At 34.5% G+C, this 15,552-nt stretch overlaps 1 protein-coding gene and 1 long non-coding RNA gene across 3 annotated transcripts in view; one reads left to right on the top strand and one right to left on the bottom strand.

Annotated features, from left to right (window-relative positions):
• The window catches only part of LOC135141289 (uncharacterized), a 70,153-nt gene extending 55,039 nt beyond the window's left edge, over positions 1-15,114 (top strand). The window contains exons 3-5 of one of the 2 annotated variants that reach the window (XM_064072274.1): positions 12,736-13,220; positions 13,333-13,629; positions 14,646-14,750. In XM_064072274.1, coding sequence (XP_063928344.1) covers positions 12,736-13,220; positions 13,333-13,629; positions 14,646-14,667 — 804 coding nt within the window. In that variant the 3' untranslated portion in view covers positions 14,668-14,750. Of the gene's footprint in view, positions 1-12,735; positions 13,221-13,332; positions 13,630-14,645 lie in introns of both variants that reach the window. The other variant, XM_064072265.1, reaches the window with a different exon arrangement.
• On the bottom strand, positions 736-1,081 carry LOC135135042 (uncharacterized). Its single transcript, XR_010281432.1, has 2 exons — positions 977-1,081; positions 736-916 (listed from the first exon to the last, which is right to left on the bottom strand). It is a non-coding gene; the product is annotated as an uncharacterized LOC135135042 (long non-coding RNA).
• Positions 15,115-15,552: the final 438 nt, after the last annotated feature.

Raw genomic sequence — 15,552 nt, forward strand, 5'->3', positions numbered from 1 at the left:
GTGCTATTTCAATGAATTCAGAAAAAAAGCTCTGTTCAAAAATGCACTAATTATACGGTAGTGTCCTTTAAAAAAATCAAGTTGGCCTTGCCTCGAAAACAAATGAAGCCAAAAAAAAAGTTTTTCAACGAATAATTAGAGCACAACTTCTTGTACTCCTATACCTAATTTCAGTTGATTTGTACAATTGGTTATAAAGATATTTAAACATACAGGCTATATATGTTTATATATCTTCCAAAAATTTTGACGCAAATAACATTTCTTTGTTATTTACTTTTGTCTGCAATTTTAATTATTACTAGCCGTTAGCACTAAATTAAAGTGAAGTTTTTTTGATTAAAAAAATAGCTTTGACCGGGGAGATGGGACCCTAGAGCACAATATGACTTTCACAGAGCTGAACTTTTAACAACAAACCACGACTATTTTTTTTAATCATATAGAATAACATAAAAACTAATCTTAAATCAGATACATTCAAGGATTATTTTTTAATTCATACATTCTAGTTAATAACAAAAAATCAGAAGCACGACTCTTATTTAGCAAAAGTGCAAAATTTGTTCGCAGGAATTCATCAGTCAGCATTTCTACAAAGCCCAGGTGCAATACAAAATTCTCCATATTTCCTTCCCAGAACATCTTTCCAGGATGCTTTCAGATCATAATTACTTTTCCAAGAAGCTTCTAAACGCATTCGAGATTTTGTAGTCTGTCCATTTTTCTCGCACCAGCTTTCTCCCTCGCATCATTACCATCTCTTAAACTTTTGCATCACGGAATCAATCAATCCTTCGACTCCACACCGTACGTCCAAATATGCAAGTCGCGTAGGTTTACCAACTCACAGACCGACGTAGAATCACTGATGACGTAGCGCATAACTCCAGCTTTGGGTGTTTGCGTCCACGCCCTGTAATGAAATGGCTTAATAATGTTGCACTGCCTCTATAAATAATCGCACGCAACAGACCCACTGAAATTAATAACGCTACGAACGCGAGCTCATTGTCAACGAGTCAATGTGGGTAAAAATAAACAATGCAATGCCACAGCGCCGTGCCTGAAAAACCTCGAAGATGACACTCGCTGACCACAAATCTCCGGTTTAAGACCATGCTTCGAATCGACAAACAACATCATTCTTGAGCTAATGCTTCGGCGTAAATGTAGAGAAAGGTGAACGTTTGATATCGATTTCTTGGATCTGCTGCTTGATTGATAACGTGCTGAGCTTATTGTTACGGAGATGGACGAGTGGATGGGGAGGAAGAGAATAATTTCAAGTTTACTTAAGCTGCTGGCTGTTTGTTTATGGGATAATGTAGAGGCGGAACCGTGCTTTCGGGTTTAATATTTAAAAACGCAGAAACGCAGGTATTTTGCACTCAGGATTAAGGAATTATTTGTGAAACGTGGTTAGAACCGTTGAAGTGGGTTGCTAGATAATCAATCATTGACCATTGTACTGTTATCGACAAAAATAATGCAATTTTCGGTGTAGGGGGAACGCTATTACGGTAGATGTTTTGATACATTAATTAGTGCTGTATTTTTAGATATTAATTTTTTGCAATAGAGAAGGAAATTATATAACGCATTGGCAGTTCCAAGTAATTATACTTTTATTTTAAAACAATAGATTGTTTAAAAATTCCCCTTCTCATCATTTTTAACGATGTAATCTATAATTTTTCCAGAAAACTTTTTAATTACCTTGCCTTGAACATCTAAAAATTAGACACTAATAAAATTTGTTTGCGCAACGCTTAAGGCTGTTGCTACGATTAAGCAGATGATGACCTAAGCTCCCCTGCTAGGTAAAGAAATTATTGCCTGTTTGTTTTACAATTTTTCGTAAGTTTGATTTGTATTGTTGAAAGAGATTGGATCAAGTAGTGTTCATATAGGATAAACAAATTTTAGACCATATTTATACCATTTTTTTATAGTTATTAAAAAAATAAGACTGTGTAAACATAGTTTGATGCTTTCCCTGTCAGAATCATGAAAAAGTAGCAACAATTTTTTTCTAAACGCGCTGCAGGTCGTTATTTGATGTTTATGGAGGACCAGGCGGTGCTATTTCTTGACGATTTCAGCGTAGCTACAGCCCTAAATTCGCAATTTTCTCGTTGATATCAAGTGGGACAGTCATATTTTATGACTCTTTCCAACTCAGTTTTCGTCTGGCACTGAATTTACTACTTTTTCTCCTAACAGTTTTTACTTTTCAAGTAAAGGTGAGATTTCCTCTCAGCAGTAATAACAAGGTCAAGTTCAAGGGTTTATGTTTTTACATCAAAAAAATGTCACGTAGAAATTAGTTTGATTTCAATAAATTTGTTTCCTCAAAGCAAAGAGCTAAATTATTACTTAAACCATAATCGAACAAAATGTCCTGAATCCTTAAACGTTATATCCCACAAGAATAGGAATATATTGTTGAATAACATTTAAATCGTTTTAAATAGAATTCTTTGAGATGATGTCATCATTCCTAAAATAGACAATAAAATTTCGTTTTGGAGTTTACGCGTCTAATAAAAATCGACGCAGACGCCAGATAGACAGTCAGACAGATAGACGGAAACGGGAGATCATATGTTTCGTACTCTAGGGGCCATGAAACGTCGAGAAACCATTAACCCGGCAAGTCGCCCGATGCGCTCGATTACTATACTTCATTAGCTTACGTTCGGAAAATAAAAATAAGACACTAAATACTTACATTAAGATTTTATTTAAAAAATGAGTATTAAAAAGTTTACAAATTTCATCGCCCTGTATAAATCATTTGTAAAAATGTTCACTATTCTACATGCAATATCACTAAAAACGTTTTACCAAATTAACATTTTTGGTTTTCAAAGTTTCTTTGAGAAATGACAAAAACATTTTTTGACAAATTTTATTTGTAATAACGTCTATATTTAAAAAAAGTAGCTTACTTTTGGGAACTAAAAATATTGTTGTATTTTTTTAGAGATTCTTGTAGAGCTAGTTTTTCTGAATTTATTAATGTATCATTTTTAAGTCATTTATACTCCGCTACTGCCTTGATTCGAACACATTCTACTAGATTGATTTTATGTTTTTTGTTATAATAAATTTTGTTCTTCGCTGCAAAAATTTGTTGAAAGTTAACTATGTAAACAAAGAAAAAAAAGAACAAAGATTAAGCCCCACCCACCCACCCTGATCTCAATTGTGATGAGTTTTTCATTCCTAATCAGACAAGGGGCGGAGTTTAATAATTTTAACATAATATTTCTGTAGAAAATTCTACTCTTTTAAAGACATATTTCATATGGTAATTTCTTGTAGAGAAATGAGGATTTTACAACTAAACTCCGCCCTACAGCTCACGATGAATAAAATATTCAGCACAATTGAGAAGGGGTGGGTGGGCGGGGCTTATATTTTGTCCATTTTTTCTTAATATATGAAGTCTTCTTTTCCCAACAAGAAACTGAAAACATGTTTAACTATCCTGTTGTAGAAAGAAAATTCTATATATTTATTAAGAAAAAAACACAAACTAAGCCCCACCGACCCGTCCCGGTCTTAATTGTGATGAATTTTTCATTCGTTGTTACACCAAGGGGCGGAGTTTAATTGTAACATCAATATTTCTCTAAAAAATTCCATTCTTGTAAAAACATACTTTATATGGTAATTTCTTGTAGAGAAATGAGGAATTTGCAGATAAACTCCGCCCTTCAGCTCACGATGAATATAATGTTCATCACAATCGAGAAGGGGTGGGTGGGCGGGGCTTATATTTTGTCCATTTTTTTCTTAATATACGAAGTCTTCTTCTGCCAACAAGAAACTAAAATCATGTTTAACTATCCTGTTGTAAAAAGAAAATTATATATATTAAAAAAAAAAACGATTAAGCCCCACCCACCCGTCCCGATCTTAATTGTGATGAATTTTTCGTTCGTTGTTACACCGAGGGGCGGAGTTTAACTGTTACATCAATATTTTTTTTTAAATTCTACTCTTGTAAAAACATACTTCATATGGTAATTTCTTGAAAAGAAATGAAGATTTTACAACTAAACTCCGCCCTTCAGCTCACGATGAATAAAATATTCAGCACAATTGAGAAGGGGTGGGTGGGCGGCACTTATATTTTGTCCATTTTTTTCTTAATATACGAAGTCTTCTTTTCCCAACAAGAAACTGAAAACATGTTTAACTATCCTGTAAAAAAAAAAACGATTAAGCCCCACCCACCCGTCCCGATCTTAATTGTGATGAATTTTTCATTCGTTGTTACACCGAGGGGCGGAGTTTAATTGTAACATCAATATTTCTCTAAAAAATTCCATCCTTGTAAAAACATACTTCATATTGTAATTTCTTGAAGAGAAATGAGGATTTTGCAACTAAACTCCGCCCTTCAGCTCACGATGAATATAATGTTCATCATAATCGAGAAGGGGTGGGTGGGCGGGGCTTATATTTTGTCCATTTTTTCTTAATATATGAAGTCTTCTTTTCCCAACAAGAAACTGAAAACATGTTTAACTATCCTGTTGTAGAAAGAAAATTCTATATGTTTATTAAGAATAAAACACAAACTAAGCCCCACCCACCCGCCCCGGTCTTAATTGTGATGAATTTTTCATTCGTTGTTACACCGAGGGGCGGAGTTTAATTGTAACATCAATATTTCTCTAAAAAATTCCATCCTTGTAAAAACATACTTTATATGGTAATTTCTTGTAGAGAAATGAGGAATTTGCAACTAAACTCCGCCCTTCAGCTCACGATGAATATAATGTTCATCACAATCGAGAAGGGGTGGGTGGGCGGGGCTTATATTTTGTCCATTTTTTTCTTAATATACGAAGTCTTCTTTTCCCAACAAGAAACTGAACACAAGTTTAACTATCCTGTTGTAGAAAGAAAATTCTATATATTAAAAAAAAAACAAAGATTAAGCAAGATCTTAATTGTGATGAATTTTTCATTCGTTGTTACACCGAGGGGCGGAGTTTAATTGTAACATCAATATTTCTCTAAAAAATTCTACACTTTTAAAAACATATTTGGAGAGAAACGCGCAGTGAACCTACTAATCCTGATGATCAGAAAACGTGCGTCTTATCCGGACATTAACTCAGGTTGTTACTGTGTTTTTCAGGTGATCCCTGATTGTTATTTCTAAGATTTTTCCTGTTGTTACAAACAATGAAAATAATTCAAAAGTGATGTATTTTAGTTAAAAGAAGTGTAATTTGAGTATATAATTTGATCAAATTTTAAAAACTTTTTTAGAAGCTTATGGAAGAAGAATAGACCTCTAGTGCTGTTGGGACACCCTGTGTTTAGCTATCCTATTTTCCTTATTTTATTAAATGGAAATAAACTGAAGCAATCATCATTTAAAACGTTATGGTGGTGGATTATGTCAACATTACTCAATAGAATGGGTAATAAATAAATTCTGGAAGACATAATAATGTACGAGGGGTACTTAGAAATGACTAAAGCCAAGCAAGGGCTTAAGTAGTCACCCCTGAGCTAGACCAAACACAAATTTTGTGTTTACTGTTGTAATCAAAGTGGTTGTTTCACTTCCTCGCCTTGAGAGTTTACATCATCGGAATTAAAACGGAGTAAAAGAGCATCTAAAGAATTTTGTGTGGGATCCAGTTTTTATGTTTCGTTGATAAAATAATTTATAAGAGGATATGAATGGAAGGCGTTTTGTTCTACTTAGAGGTAATTAGTCGATCCATTTTTGCTCACAGGTGAACTTGAAACTGCTGTTTATGAACCGTACGAAGCTGAGAAACTTCGAAACCTACTGTATAAGACCAGAATGGCATAAGTTTTAGAACTTGGTGTTCTTAGCCCTTGGCTGTTATATTAAACGATCTTAGAGAAATGTATTACTTTTCTTTTTTTATAATCTCCAAATCGGCAAGAAACATGAAATTATGGTCTCATTACGGTGATTCCCCTAGTTTCATTTTTCAGTTAAAAAAACACACGATTAATTCACCAACATTTGAATGTGTTGTGTATTCTGGTGCCTATTTTATCGTGTGTACAATGTATCGACAAAATATAATTTATTGGGCCATTATCAGCCAACGTACGTTGTATTAATAGCATATAAAGGACGATCGGGGATTTTTTAAGGTTACGTGTAATTTACGTCGACAGATAAATCACTACCACTATTAAATTTTCGTCGTACGCAAAAAATTCAGCCACATGTGCACCCCAACATAATTTTTTAAACAAAATTTCCGTGCGCAAGCTGCTTATAATTTAATTTTCCATAAAAATTTATAACATCAAGAAATCAACACACACTCATTTCGGCTTCAGCAAGATTCTCTCTTCTTTATGCACATATTTGCGTAAGACCTAATAAACTGTATCCAAATACTGATCTCCGCCACAAATTCGCTCGGAATGAACATCGGCAGTAATTAAGACGTTACAACAACACTAAAATCCTGAATTTACATTATAGCGGGAACTGGCTCTAAATAACAAGCCCTGTTTAGGTACATTGTTGAAAACTCGCTATCCAAATCATTAAATAAAACTGTTGCGCCATAATTTCGTTTTACAACCCGGACGATAATTGGTTGAATGTTTGCTTTTCCGGCTGCAACAATGTGATGTTAACCTAATTAGAATTAACATCTTATATGCGCGTTCTTGTTCTTTGTAGAAACCAGACTGATAAAAATAAACCCCATCGATATGATATGCACTTTGCTCGTACCTGCAAATCGATGCTAATACCTATGAAATTGTAAAGCGGCCTGTAATAATAAACTGTTAAATATTAAAATAAAACAGATTTGTAGCCGCTTCCACTTGGTTTAGCAAAGAAGCAATTAGTTGTCTTGCGATGGTCGCTCGATGTGACCCCTATCAATAAAGGCCATTCCTGCTTCAACACCTGCGTCCCTCCGGCTTATTTACGTACAATGAAGACCATCGGCGAGAAGGATATTTTTTCAATAAACGATGCGAGAGAGACCAACCGGAAAATTTTACCACAAATCTTCTCCGCTGTATAATAACAGCATTGTCCATGCCAATAACTATGACATTATTCATGGGCTAATAGTTTCTCTAATGGCATTTGTTTTAGGAGATGGAAGGTAAAAAGTTGTCGGGTTGGGACACTTTTATTTTGCAATGTTCTTTTTCGGATTACGTTAAATTGGTGATAATTTAGTGTTCTAAAGAACGCGAGTGGGTGTGTTACTTAATCACAGGGTGTAGACTTTTTTCTTTTAAGGAGTGCGAAGGAGGCACAGTTATGAATTAGTTAGACTGGATGCTCGTGACTTTACTGTTGATGTCATTAACTGTTTTTGCGATTCCGGTGCCATACTTACTTCTTCAGCGCACGGTCATGAGCTTGAAATTTTAAACTTGATGCTCAAAAATTCAAGCATGCATTATAAAAGCAAACATGAACAAGGTGTGAAGTTGAAACTATTTTAAAATTTAAACTTTGTATCAAGTGCTTACCTGAAAAGTTTTTTTGTTTTGTTAAAAATTACCAAACTGCAATGTAAGAGCGACCAGGATGTTAACTGGCGAAAGTAAAATGAAGGGACAGGATTTACTTGAGCAAGAGTAAGAATTGTTCTCATTTCTGGCAAATATGAAAGTTTGCATCATGATCCGAATGCAGTTTATGCAACATGAATGAATACACTTGATTACAATTAATTATAATTAATTTCGATCAAATATTATACAACACTCTTCAAAACGGACTGAATTTCAGTTGGAAGTTCAATATTAAATGAAATAAATCACGACACTGTCAAATACTGCAAGGCATGAGTGCATGGAACGGTCTTATGTAAAATTTATTACACATTATTAAAGTTATGAGGCCAAGGATATAACTCACTGCATCGAACACATTTTTATATCAAATTATTAATGCACTAATTTTACAACACCAAAAAAACAATTTAGAACAATAAATCATTTCTTAGTGTTAATATAAGAAAACAAATTCTGTGATGATATACAGGCTGTCCCAACTAATTTAATTTAATTAATTTTTACAATTATTTTCAAATATGTCGGACATTGATAATAAAATTTTTAACCCTAAAATATACACCCTTTGAGTGGTCCTTCAACAAATTAGAATTTTACGAATGGTTGAATTCGATACTGTAAAATAAAAAGAGCATTTTTGTACAAAAAAAATAATTGAGGAATAGATATGGCAAAACCCTTATCAATCTATAACAGATAACGTGTGCTGCATATAGATACCTAATTTGTATTCATTGTGTAACAGCAGAGCCGATACGGTCGATAATTTATGGTTTTCTAGGCCAGAAGATTATGTTTTTAACCTAAAAGTTTAAAAATTTTAATGATATACAAACAATACATACTGTCTTCACTGTCGAAACTGCAGCTACCGTTATTTACAACTGTGGGTTTATTTAATTAGTCTAAACGATTTCGCAGCAGATTAATTTTACGGAGCTCTTCGAGATCTATATCGTAGAACTGTTTGTTAATTTTTGGGCAACTTTTCCAAAAGCTCAATTTTTTGATGAAATTTTCTTGAATGTCTAGAATGAAATTTTGACTCTTTTTCCAGAAGTTATTTTTGGCTTCCTTTCTTCAAAAATTGCCACCATTTTTCAAAATCGATAACACGAAGTACTTATTGGATTTTCATAGCGAACTTTTTGGAAACCTCAATTTTTCAATACACCCTTGTATAAAATTTTTGACACTTCGAATATATCCCAAGGAGTTTTTTGTTTAATCTGTTAAATCGATTTCGGCCTCCAGAAGTTATTTTTAGCTTCATTTCTTGGAACATTCTTACAATTTTGCAAGAGTCGTCAATGAAAAATATCGCAATTATAACAATTAAAAAAAAAATTGAATTTAAATCAAACATTTAAAAAATTTTGATCCTGGACTATCAAAACACTGTTTTTCAATTCAACTTACCGAGATCTAGATATATTCTAGATTTTTTTTTGTGAATTTTTAAGCAACTTTTCGAAAAATTCAAATTTTGAATACGAAATTTTTGACCTTTTCTCGAGCACTTTCGAAAATTTCCGATAAAATGTTTGTAAACTTTGGAGTTTGAAGTTGTTTTCGCCTTCATTTTTTCGAAAATTCCTATCATTTTTTTCAAAGTTGCCAATACGAAACATCAGTCTTTGGGAGTTTTCAAAATTTGAATTTAAAGTCGAATATTTTGGTTTGGGACTATCAAGAGCCTATATTTTTCGAAACAACTCGTCGAGATCTATGTTGCAGAATTTTTTGTGAATTTTTAACAACTTTTCGAGGTGAATTTTGTGAAATTTTTGACCTTTAAAAATTATCTAAAGAGATTTTTTTGTAGATTTCGATTTTTAGAACTTGAATTCGCTTTTATTTATTCGTAATTTCCTTCTTTTTTTTATCAAGTGTAAATTTTTTCCGAAATGTTAATAGGAAAATCGCCATACTGTCGCATTATTATAAAATATTTGACATCTCATACTTAAGAAAGACATTTTTTGTATAAAAAATTCATTTTCGGAGACATGTAAACAGACTGAGAATATTTTCAAAAATGTACTCTCTTAGCGTATGTTTCCCAAATCTTGTTTCTGGGATCATGAAAAAGCTCGTGGGGTTCTACAGTTTTTTAGTGAACTTAACCGAAAGCTCCATTTTTCAAAAAGCTTTTCCAAAATGGTAAATTTTAGGACTTTTAAAAATATTATTTACAAACGCATATATTTGGAAAATCTTGCTCCGGGATCATAAAAATGCTATATTTTTTTAATCAGCTAGTCGAGATCTATATCCCGGATTTTTTTTATGAATTTTTCAATACCCTTCCGTATGAAATTTTGACCCTTTTTCGAGCATCTTTGAAAATTACCAAAAGAGTTTTTTTATAGATTTCGATCTCCAGAAGTTACTTTTGGCGTTATTAAAAAATTGTATTTATAGATCTATTTCCTAGAATTTTTTACGGACTTTGACAACTTTTGGAAACCTCAATTTTTCAATACACCCTTATTGAAAATTTTTGACACCTAAAAAGGATATTTTTTTAAATAGACTTCGATCTGTAGAATTTATTTTCAGCTTCACTTTCTGGAAGATCCTTACAATTTTGCACCAATGAAAAATATGGCAATTATAAGGATTTTTAAAGAATTTGAAAACCGAATATTTATTTCAAAAATTTTGGTCCTGGACTGTTAAAACACTATGTTTTTCAATTTAACTTACCGAGATCTATAATCTAGAATTTTTTGTGAATATTTAAACAACTTTTTGAAAAGCTCAAGTTTTGATATTATGAAATTCTTGACTTTATCTATAGCACTTTCAAAAATTATCGAAAGAGATTTTTTTGTAGGCTTCGAACTTGAAATTGTTTTTAGCTTCATTTCTTCGAATATTACTATCATTTTTTCAAGGTTACCAATACAAGCATCGGTTTTGAGGAGTTTCCAAAATTTGAATTCAAACTCGAATATTTTGAAAATCTTCGTTTGGGACTATTAAGACGCTACATTTTTCCAATCAGCTCGTGGAGATCTCATCGCCTAATTTTTTGTAAATTTTGGCAACTTTTCCAGAAGCTCTATTTTCTGAAATTTTTGACCTTTGAAAATTATGAAAAGAGATTTTTTTGTAGATTTCGACTTTCAGAACTTGGTTTCGATTTTATTTATTCCTAAATTCCTATGTTTTTATTTTTTGTTATTAAGTGGTAATAATTTCTTTCTCAATTTTAATCGAAAATGGATTTTCTTAGCGAATATTTGCCAAATCTTGAACTAGGACCATGAAAAAGCTCGTCGGAATGTACCTATATTCTAGAATGTTTTATAGATTTTTGTCAACTTTGCCAAATGCTCCATTTTCCAAAAGTCGCCCCCCCCCTCTTTTTCGAGCATCTTCGACGACTACCAAGTGCAGAAGTTAATTTAGCTTCATTTCTTCAACAATTCCTACCATTTTTCCAAAATTGCCCATGTGAAATATGAAGATTTTTTTAAGATTTTTTAATAATTTAACTTTCAAACGCATATATTTCGAAAATCTTGATCCGGGACCATAAAGACGCTATATTTTTCGAATCAACACGTCAAAATCAGTAATCAAAATTTTTTGTGTACTTTTAGGCAATTTTTCTAAAAAAAATCTATTTCTAAGTGCTCCCTTGTATGAAAATTTTGACCTTCTTGCAAGCATTTCGAAAATTACCTAAAGAGTTTGTTTTATAGTTTTCGATCTCCAAAAGTTATTTTTGGTTTGACTTCTTCAAAAAATTCTTCTATTTTCTTTTTAAAAACGCAAACTGGGCAGAATAAACGTTATTATTATTATAAAGAATCACAATTTTTGGATTTTAAAAAAATTAGATTTTCAGAATAAGATTTTGATCCGAGACCAAAAAACCCTATGTTTTTCAAATTAGCTGATGGATATCTGTCCTAGAAGTTTTGATGGATTTTTGGGCAACTTTTCATGAGCTCATTTTTTCCATGCGTCCCGGTATTTTACTTTTTGTCGAAATCTTCCAAAATTATCTAAAGTTTTTTTTTTAAGATTTTGGATCACGAGATATTGACTGCGTTTCTTCGACAATTCCAATCTTTCATGCGAAAATTTTATCATTTTTAAAAATTTGACTATCAAACGGAATAATTCGAAAATCTTACTCCGGGACTAACAGCGTTATTTTTCGAATCAGGATGCCAAGATTTATATCAAGATATTTATATCCTTTTCAAGGGAAAAAAAAAACAATTTTTTAATACCCCCTGCTATGAAATTTTTATGAAATTTGGTCCATACCACTCATATGGAATTTTTGACTTTCTCTCGAAATCTTCGAAAATTATCTACTAAAAAAGTTTTTTTATATTGGCTTGCTTTACTATAACAATTAAAATATATGTGTATTTTTCTCAACAACAAAAATTTATTATTAGAAACGAAAGGTCGATTTACACTGCTAAACATGGCCTTGCAGATAAACACTCCTGCTTACTTACCATCATCGTGACTGCACAATACGTGAACATAAACTAAGTACTTAATTATTCTTTTTTCTTAAACAATGCGTTTCCCCAAGTTTTTTTCTTCTCAAAAAAAAATATTTTATTATCACCACAAACTCAACGTTAATTCAGACAAGTTTTTAATTTATTCGTACCTTAATCTGACAACATTTCTGGCAAGTGACACCTTGAGGTAATTACCAGAGAAGATATCATCAAAAAATGTAAAACGACGATTTTGGTAGTTAACACAAAAAATACGTCTTACATTTAACTGGTCTGGCGCCTCCACAACGACTTCACTTATAAGTCTATTTTTAAATCCAGTCCGCCTCTGCACATAGCAAACTAAGGTAATTTTTGGTTTGAACAATAACTCGAACCAGCGATACTCTCGAGCTGAAAGCAAATATTTGAAGTCATTCATAGCCATAGATTACCTATTCTGCGGAAGGTGTACATTATGTGCAAACACGCGACAGCAGAGACGTGCCTACGCATTTCCAAACAAAATCATTTTGATCCTTTTGTCAACACCGGCTACAACGTCAAGTTCTTCATGTCCCAATTAAACAAGCCATCAATGGTTCAAAAAATAATCAACTGTATTCACATAATAAACGTGGTGTAACTATTACCAGTCTTACACGCTACTTATACCCACTTTCAGAAAACCGAAGAACGCTCCGTCCCCATCGCCGTGCGCATCCACCGAACTCTGGAGCTCGCCGACGACAAGTTCTACGTCATCACGTGCGGCAAAGCCGGCTTCCGGAACGCCCGGAACGAAACCTCGCTGGTGTCCCTCCGGCTTCTGGATGGCAGCCGCAAAATCACCCAAGCCGTCTACAACAAGCCCTATACTCTTCGGGCGGAAATCTCGCGTCCCGACGGCACCTACGGCTTCCGGGTGAAGTCCTGCTTCGCCTTCAATAAGCTGAGCAGCAGGGTGCCGCTGATCGACGACAAGGGTTGTCCTACTAATGGCGATGTCATCGGCCCTTTCACCTACGACGAGAAGAAAGGGACAGCCGATGCCCAAATCCGATCGATGTTCCGGTTCCCGGAAAGTACCGAAGTGCATTTCCAGTGTGACATAGGGCTGTGCAGGGGGTCGTGTCCGGAACCGGTGTGTCTCGAAGGGGTTACTTCCAGGTAATTTAAGCGGCTGGGGTGCTGATTTGTAGGGATATTGATTCTCTTCGGACTGGGCTGCATTAACGTATACGTTGTATTAATGTAAGATATTTTCATTACATTGTTCCAGGGCTTTAACCACGGACGAAGGTATCCTGATGGCGGCTACCAGCGTGTTCGTCCTTAACCCTGGCGACGCTCCCATCGTCCAGGAGCTCTGCGACGAAGGTGGCGTCCGTCCATACTGGTTACTGTGGCTTTGTGTAGCACTAGGAGTCCTCTTTCTTATCATGTTGATCATTAACATATTCCTGTGTTCAGCGATGACTTGTGCTTGTGCCAGGACGGAAATTATAGAGAAGGAGCCTAGTATTATAGAGGATTACGATCCGTACAGGTCCTGGCATGGCAGTCAGTATGGATCGAGGTAAATAGAGGCGTGAGGGGGTAACCCGTCATTAACAATTTCTCAATTAAATTATAACGTTGCGAGAACTTAATTTGTCTAAGTGCTCTAATAAATTAATTCCAGGTATAATTTGTTGCAATTTAATTTGAGGAGCAACAAGTGCGTCAGACATACATCTCAGATCATGTTACCTGAGGGCCCTGTTAAGTCAGGAAACAACATAAATTCCATTTTTTGTTCGCTGTGAGAGGAAGTCGGCTGGCAAAAAGGAATTTGTGACGTCATTTGCTCCGGTCGTGCTCACGTAACGACGACAAGAAATGTCAGTGATAAAGAGTTAACTCTGAATAAAAAGTTGCAAAGATTCAGCCTGACACTGAAATACGTTATTAAAGTTCGTGGAAACTTAAATCAGTGGGTTTGTAGTATCATAGTCACTGCTTCAAGTGTATTGTGAATCATGACTTATATGGAAATGCAGTATGAAGGTAAAAGCAATTCAGAGAAAATCTTTTATATGTGGCAAATTCTTATTAGTGAACGCAATTTCTAAAGTAATTAGCCAAGATATTTTGCAAGGCGGGATATTAAGTCTGCTTTTGTTAGTTATGAATAGCAATGCCTCTGCACATTGTCTGAATATTAAATCAATTTCTCGACGTAAAATGTGTCTCCACAGTTGCAGTATTAAATTTCTACGTACAATTTAAACATTTACCTTGAAGCTTTTTATTTTATTTGACGTTTTGAATGTATGGTATAATAATGTACAGCAGCTCGTAGGAGCAAATGACTCCATGACTTCCACTTGTGGCTTTCACAAATTTAATTTTTGCATTTGCGTTGGCTTGACCGGGCCCTTAGTCCGTTTATCGAACAGATGGAGTGACTACAGACTCTATCTGTTCGGTGAGCGGCGTGTAATAATACAATTTCATGACTTTACCCCCTCACTCATTTCCACGGGACTAAACCACTAACCCTTCGAATTCTTCAAGGGTTGTCGATTAATCCTCAAACGTTGTATTACACAGCAGTGTTTCAGGTACTCATTAAACGGTCCTCCCCAAAACCCCAAAGGCTACACTTCTGGCGGATCGACGATGAACTCCACCAGGTCAGTGTCGTCGCACAGCGACCATTACGCTATAGTGCATTCAAGGCCTGGCAGCCGCTACAAGCACAGGGGGCCGCCGTCCCACGTGGGCAGCCACTATAGTGGGAAGTAAACCTTGTGTTCACCGTTGAAGACTCGAACAAGTGTAGAATAAGTTCATAATAAGTGCAATTACCATGTAACGATAAGCGATATTTATGCGATGTACTTTGTACAAGAATCATTTTGTTAAGCGATAACACTGTAACGACGCCGTCCATTTGGTCCAGTTTAACAATAGCAGTAGCTTTACGATTTAACTGTAGCTTTAATTTTGTAAATTCTAAAATTGTGGACTTTGTAAAGAGAACTGATTAAAACTTATGTAAATATACAATTATTTTGGAGGTGTTGTTTAATGCGATGGTGCGAGAGGTCGTCAAGGTAGTTCGCGATGTGCAACTGTAACGTCATGGGTGTGGGTTTTGCAACTTTCCTAAAGAGGAAGAGCTTGATGGCGTAACGGTTGGACGAGGAGTGCAGACGCACCATTTTAAGAAATCTGCATCTGGTGACCGTTAAGTGGAGGCGAAAGTGATGATTTCATTCAAGCGTGCTTTCTCGGGTTATTGTAATTAAAGTTTATTGTGAGCAGCGGTCATAAATTTCGATTAACACATGTTTGACGGTGTGATATAGGCAACCAACTGTACAATCAAAGAAAACAGGATTTTTTGTTTGTTACAAATTTGGTTACAACAGATTTTGGCAATGATTGGCTACATTTTTAGACGCAATAGAATAAATAATTATGTGTTTTAAAACAGTCATTGCGTATATGTTTA

Source organism: Zophobas morio, unplaced genomic scaffold (assembly GCF_036711695.1).
Source record: "Zophobas morio isolate AGI-343-1 ecotype UQ-CSIRO unplaced genomic scaffold, CSIRO_AGI_Zmor_V1 ptg000004l, whole genome shotgun sequence".
NCBI classification, from domain to species: Eukaryota; Metazoa; Arthropoda; class Insecta; order Coleoptera; family Tenebrionidae; genus Zophobas; species Zophobas morio.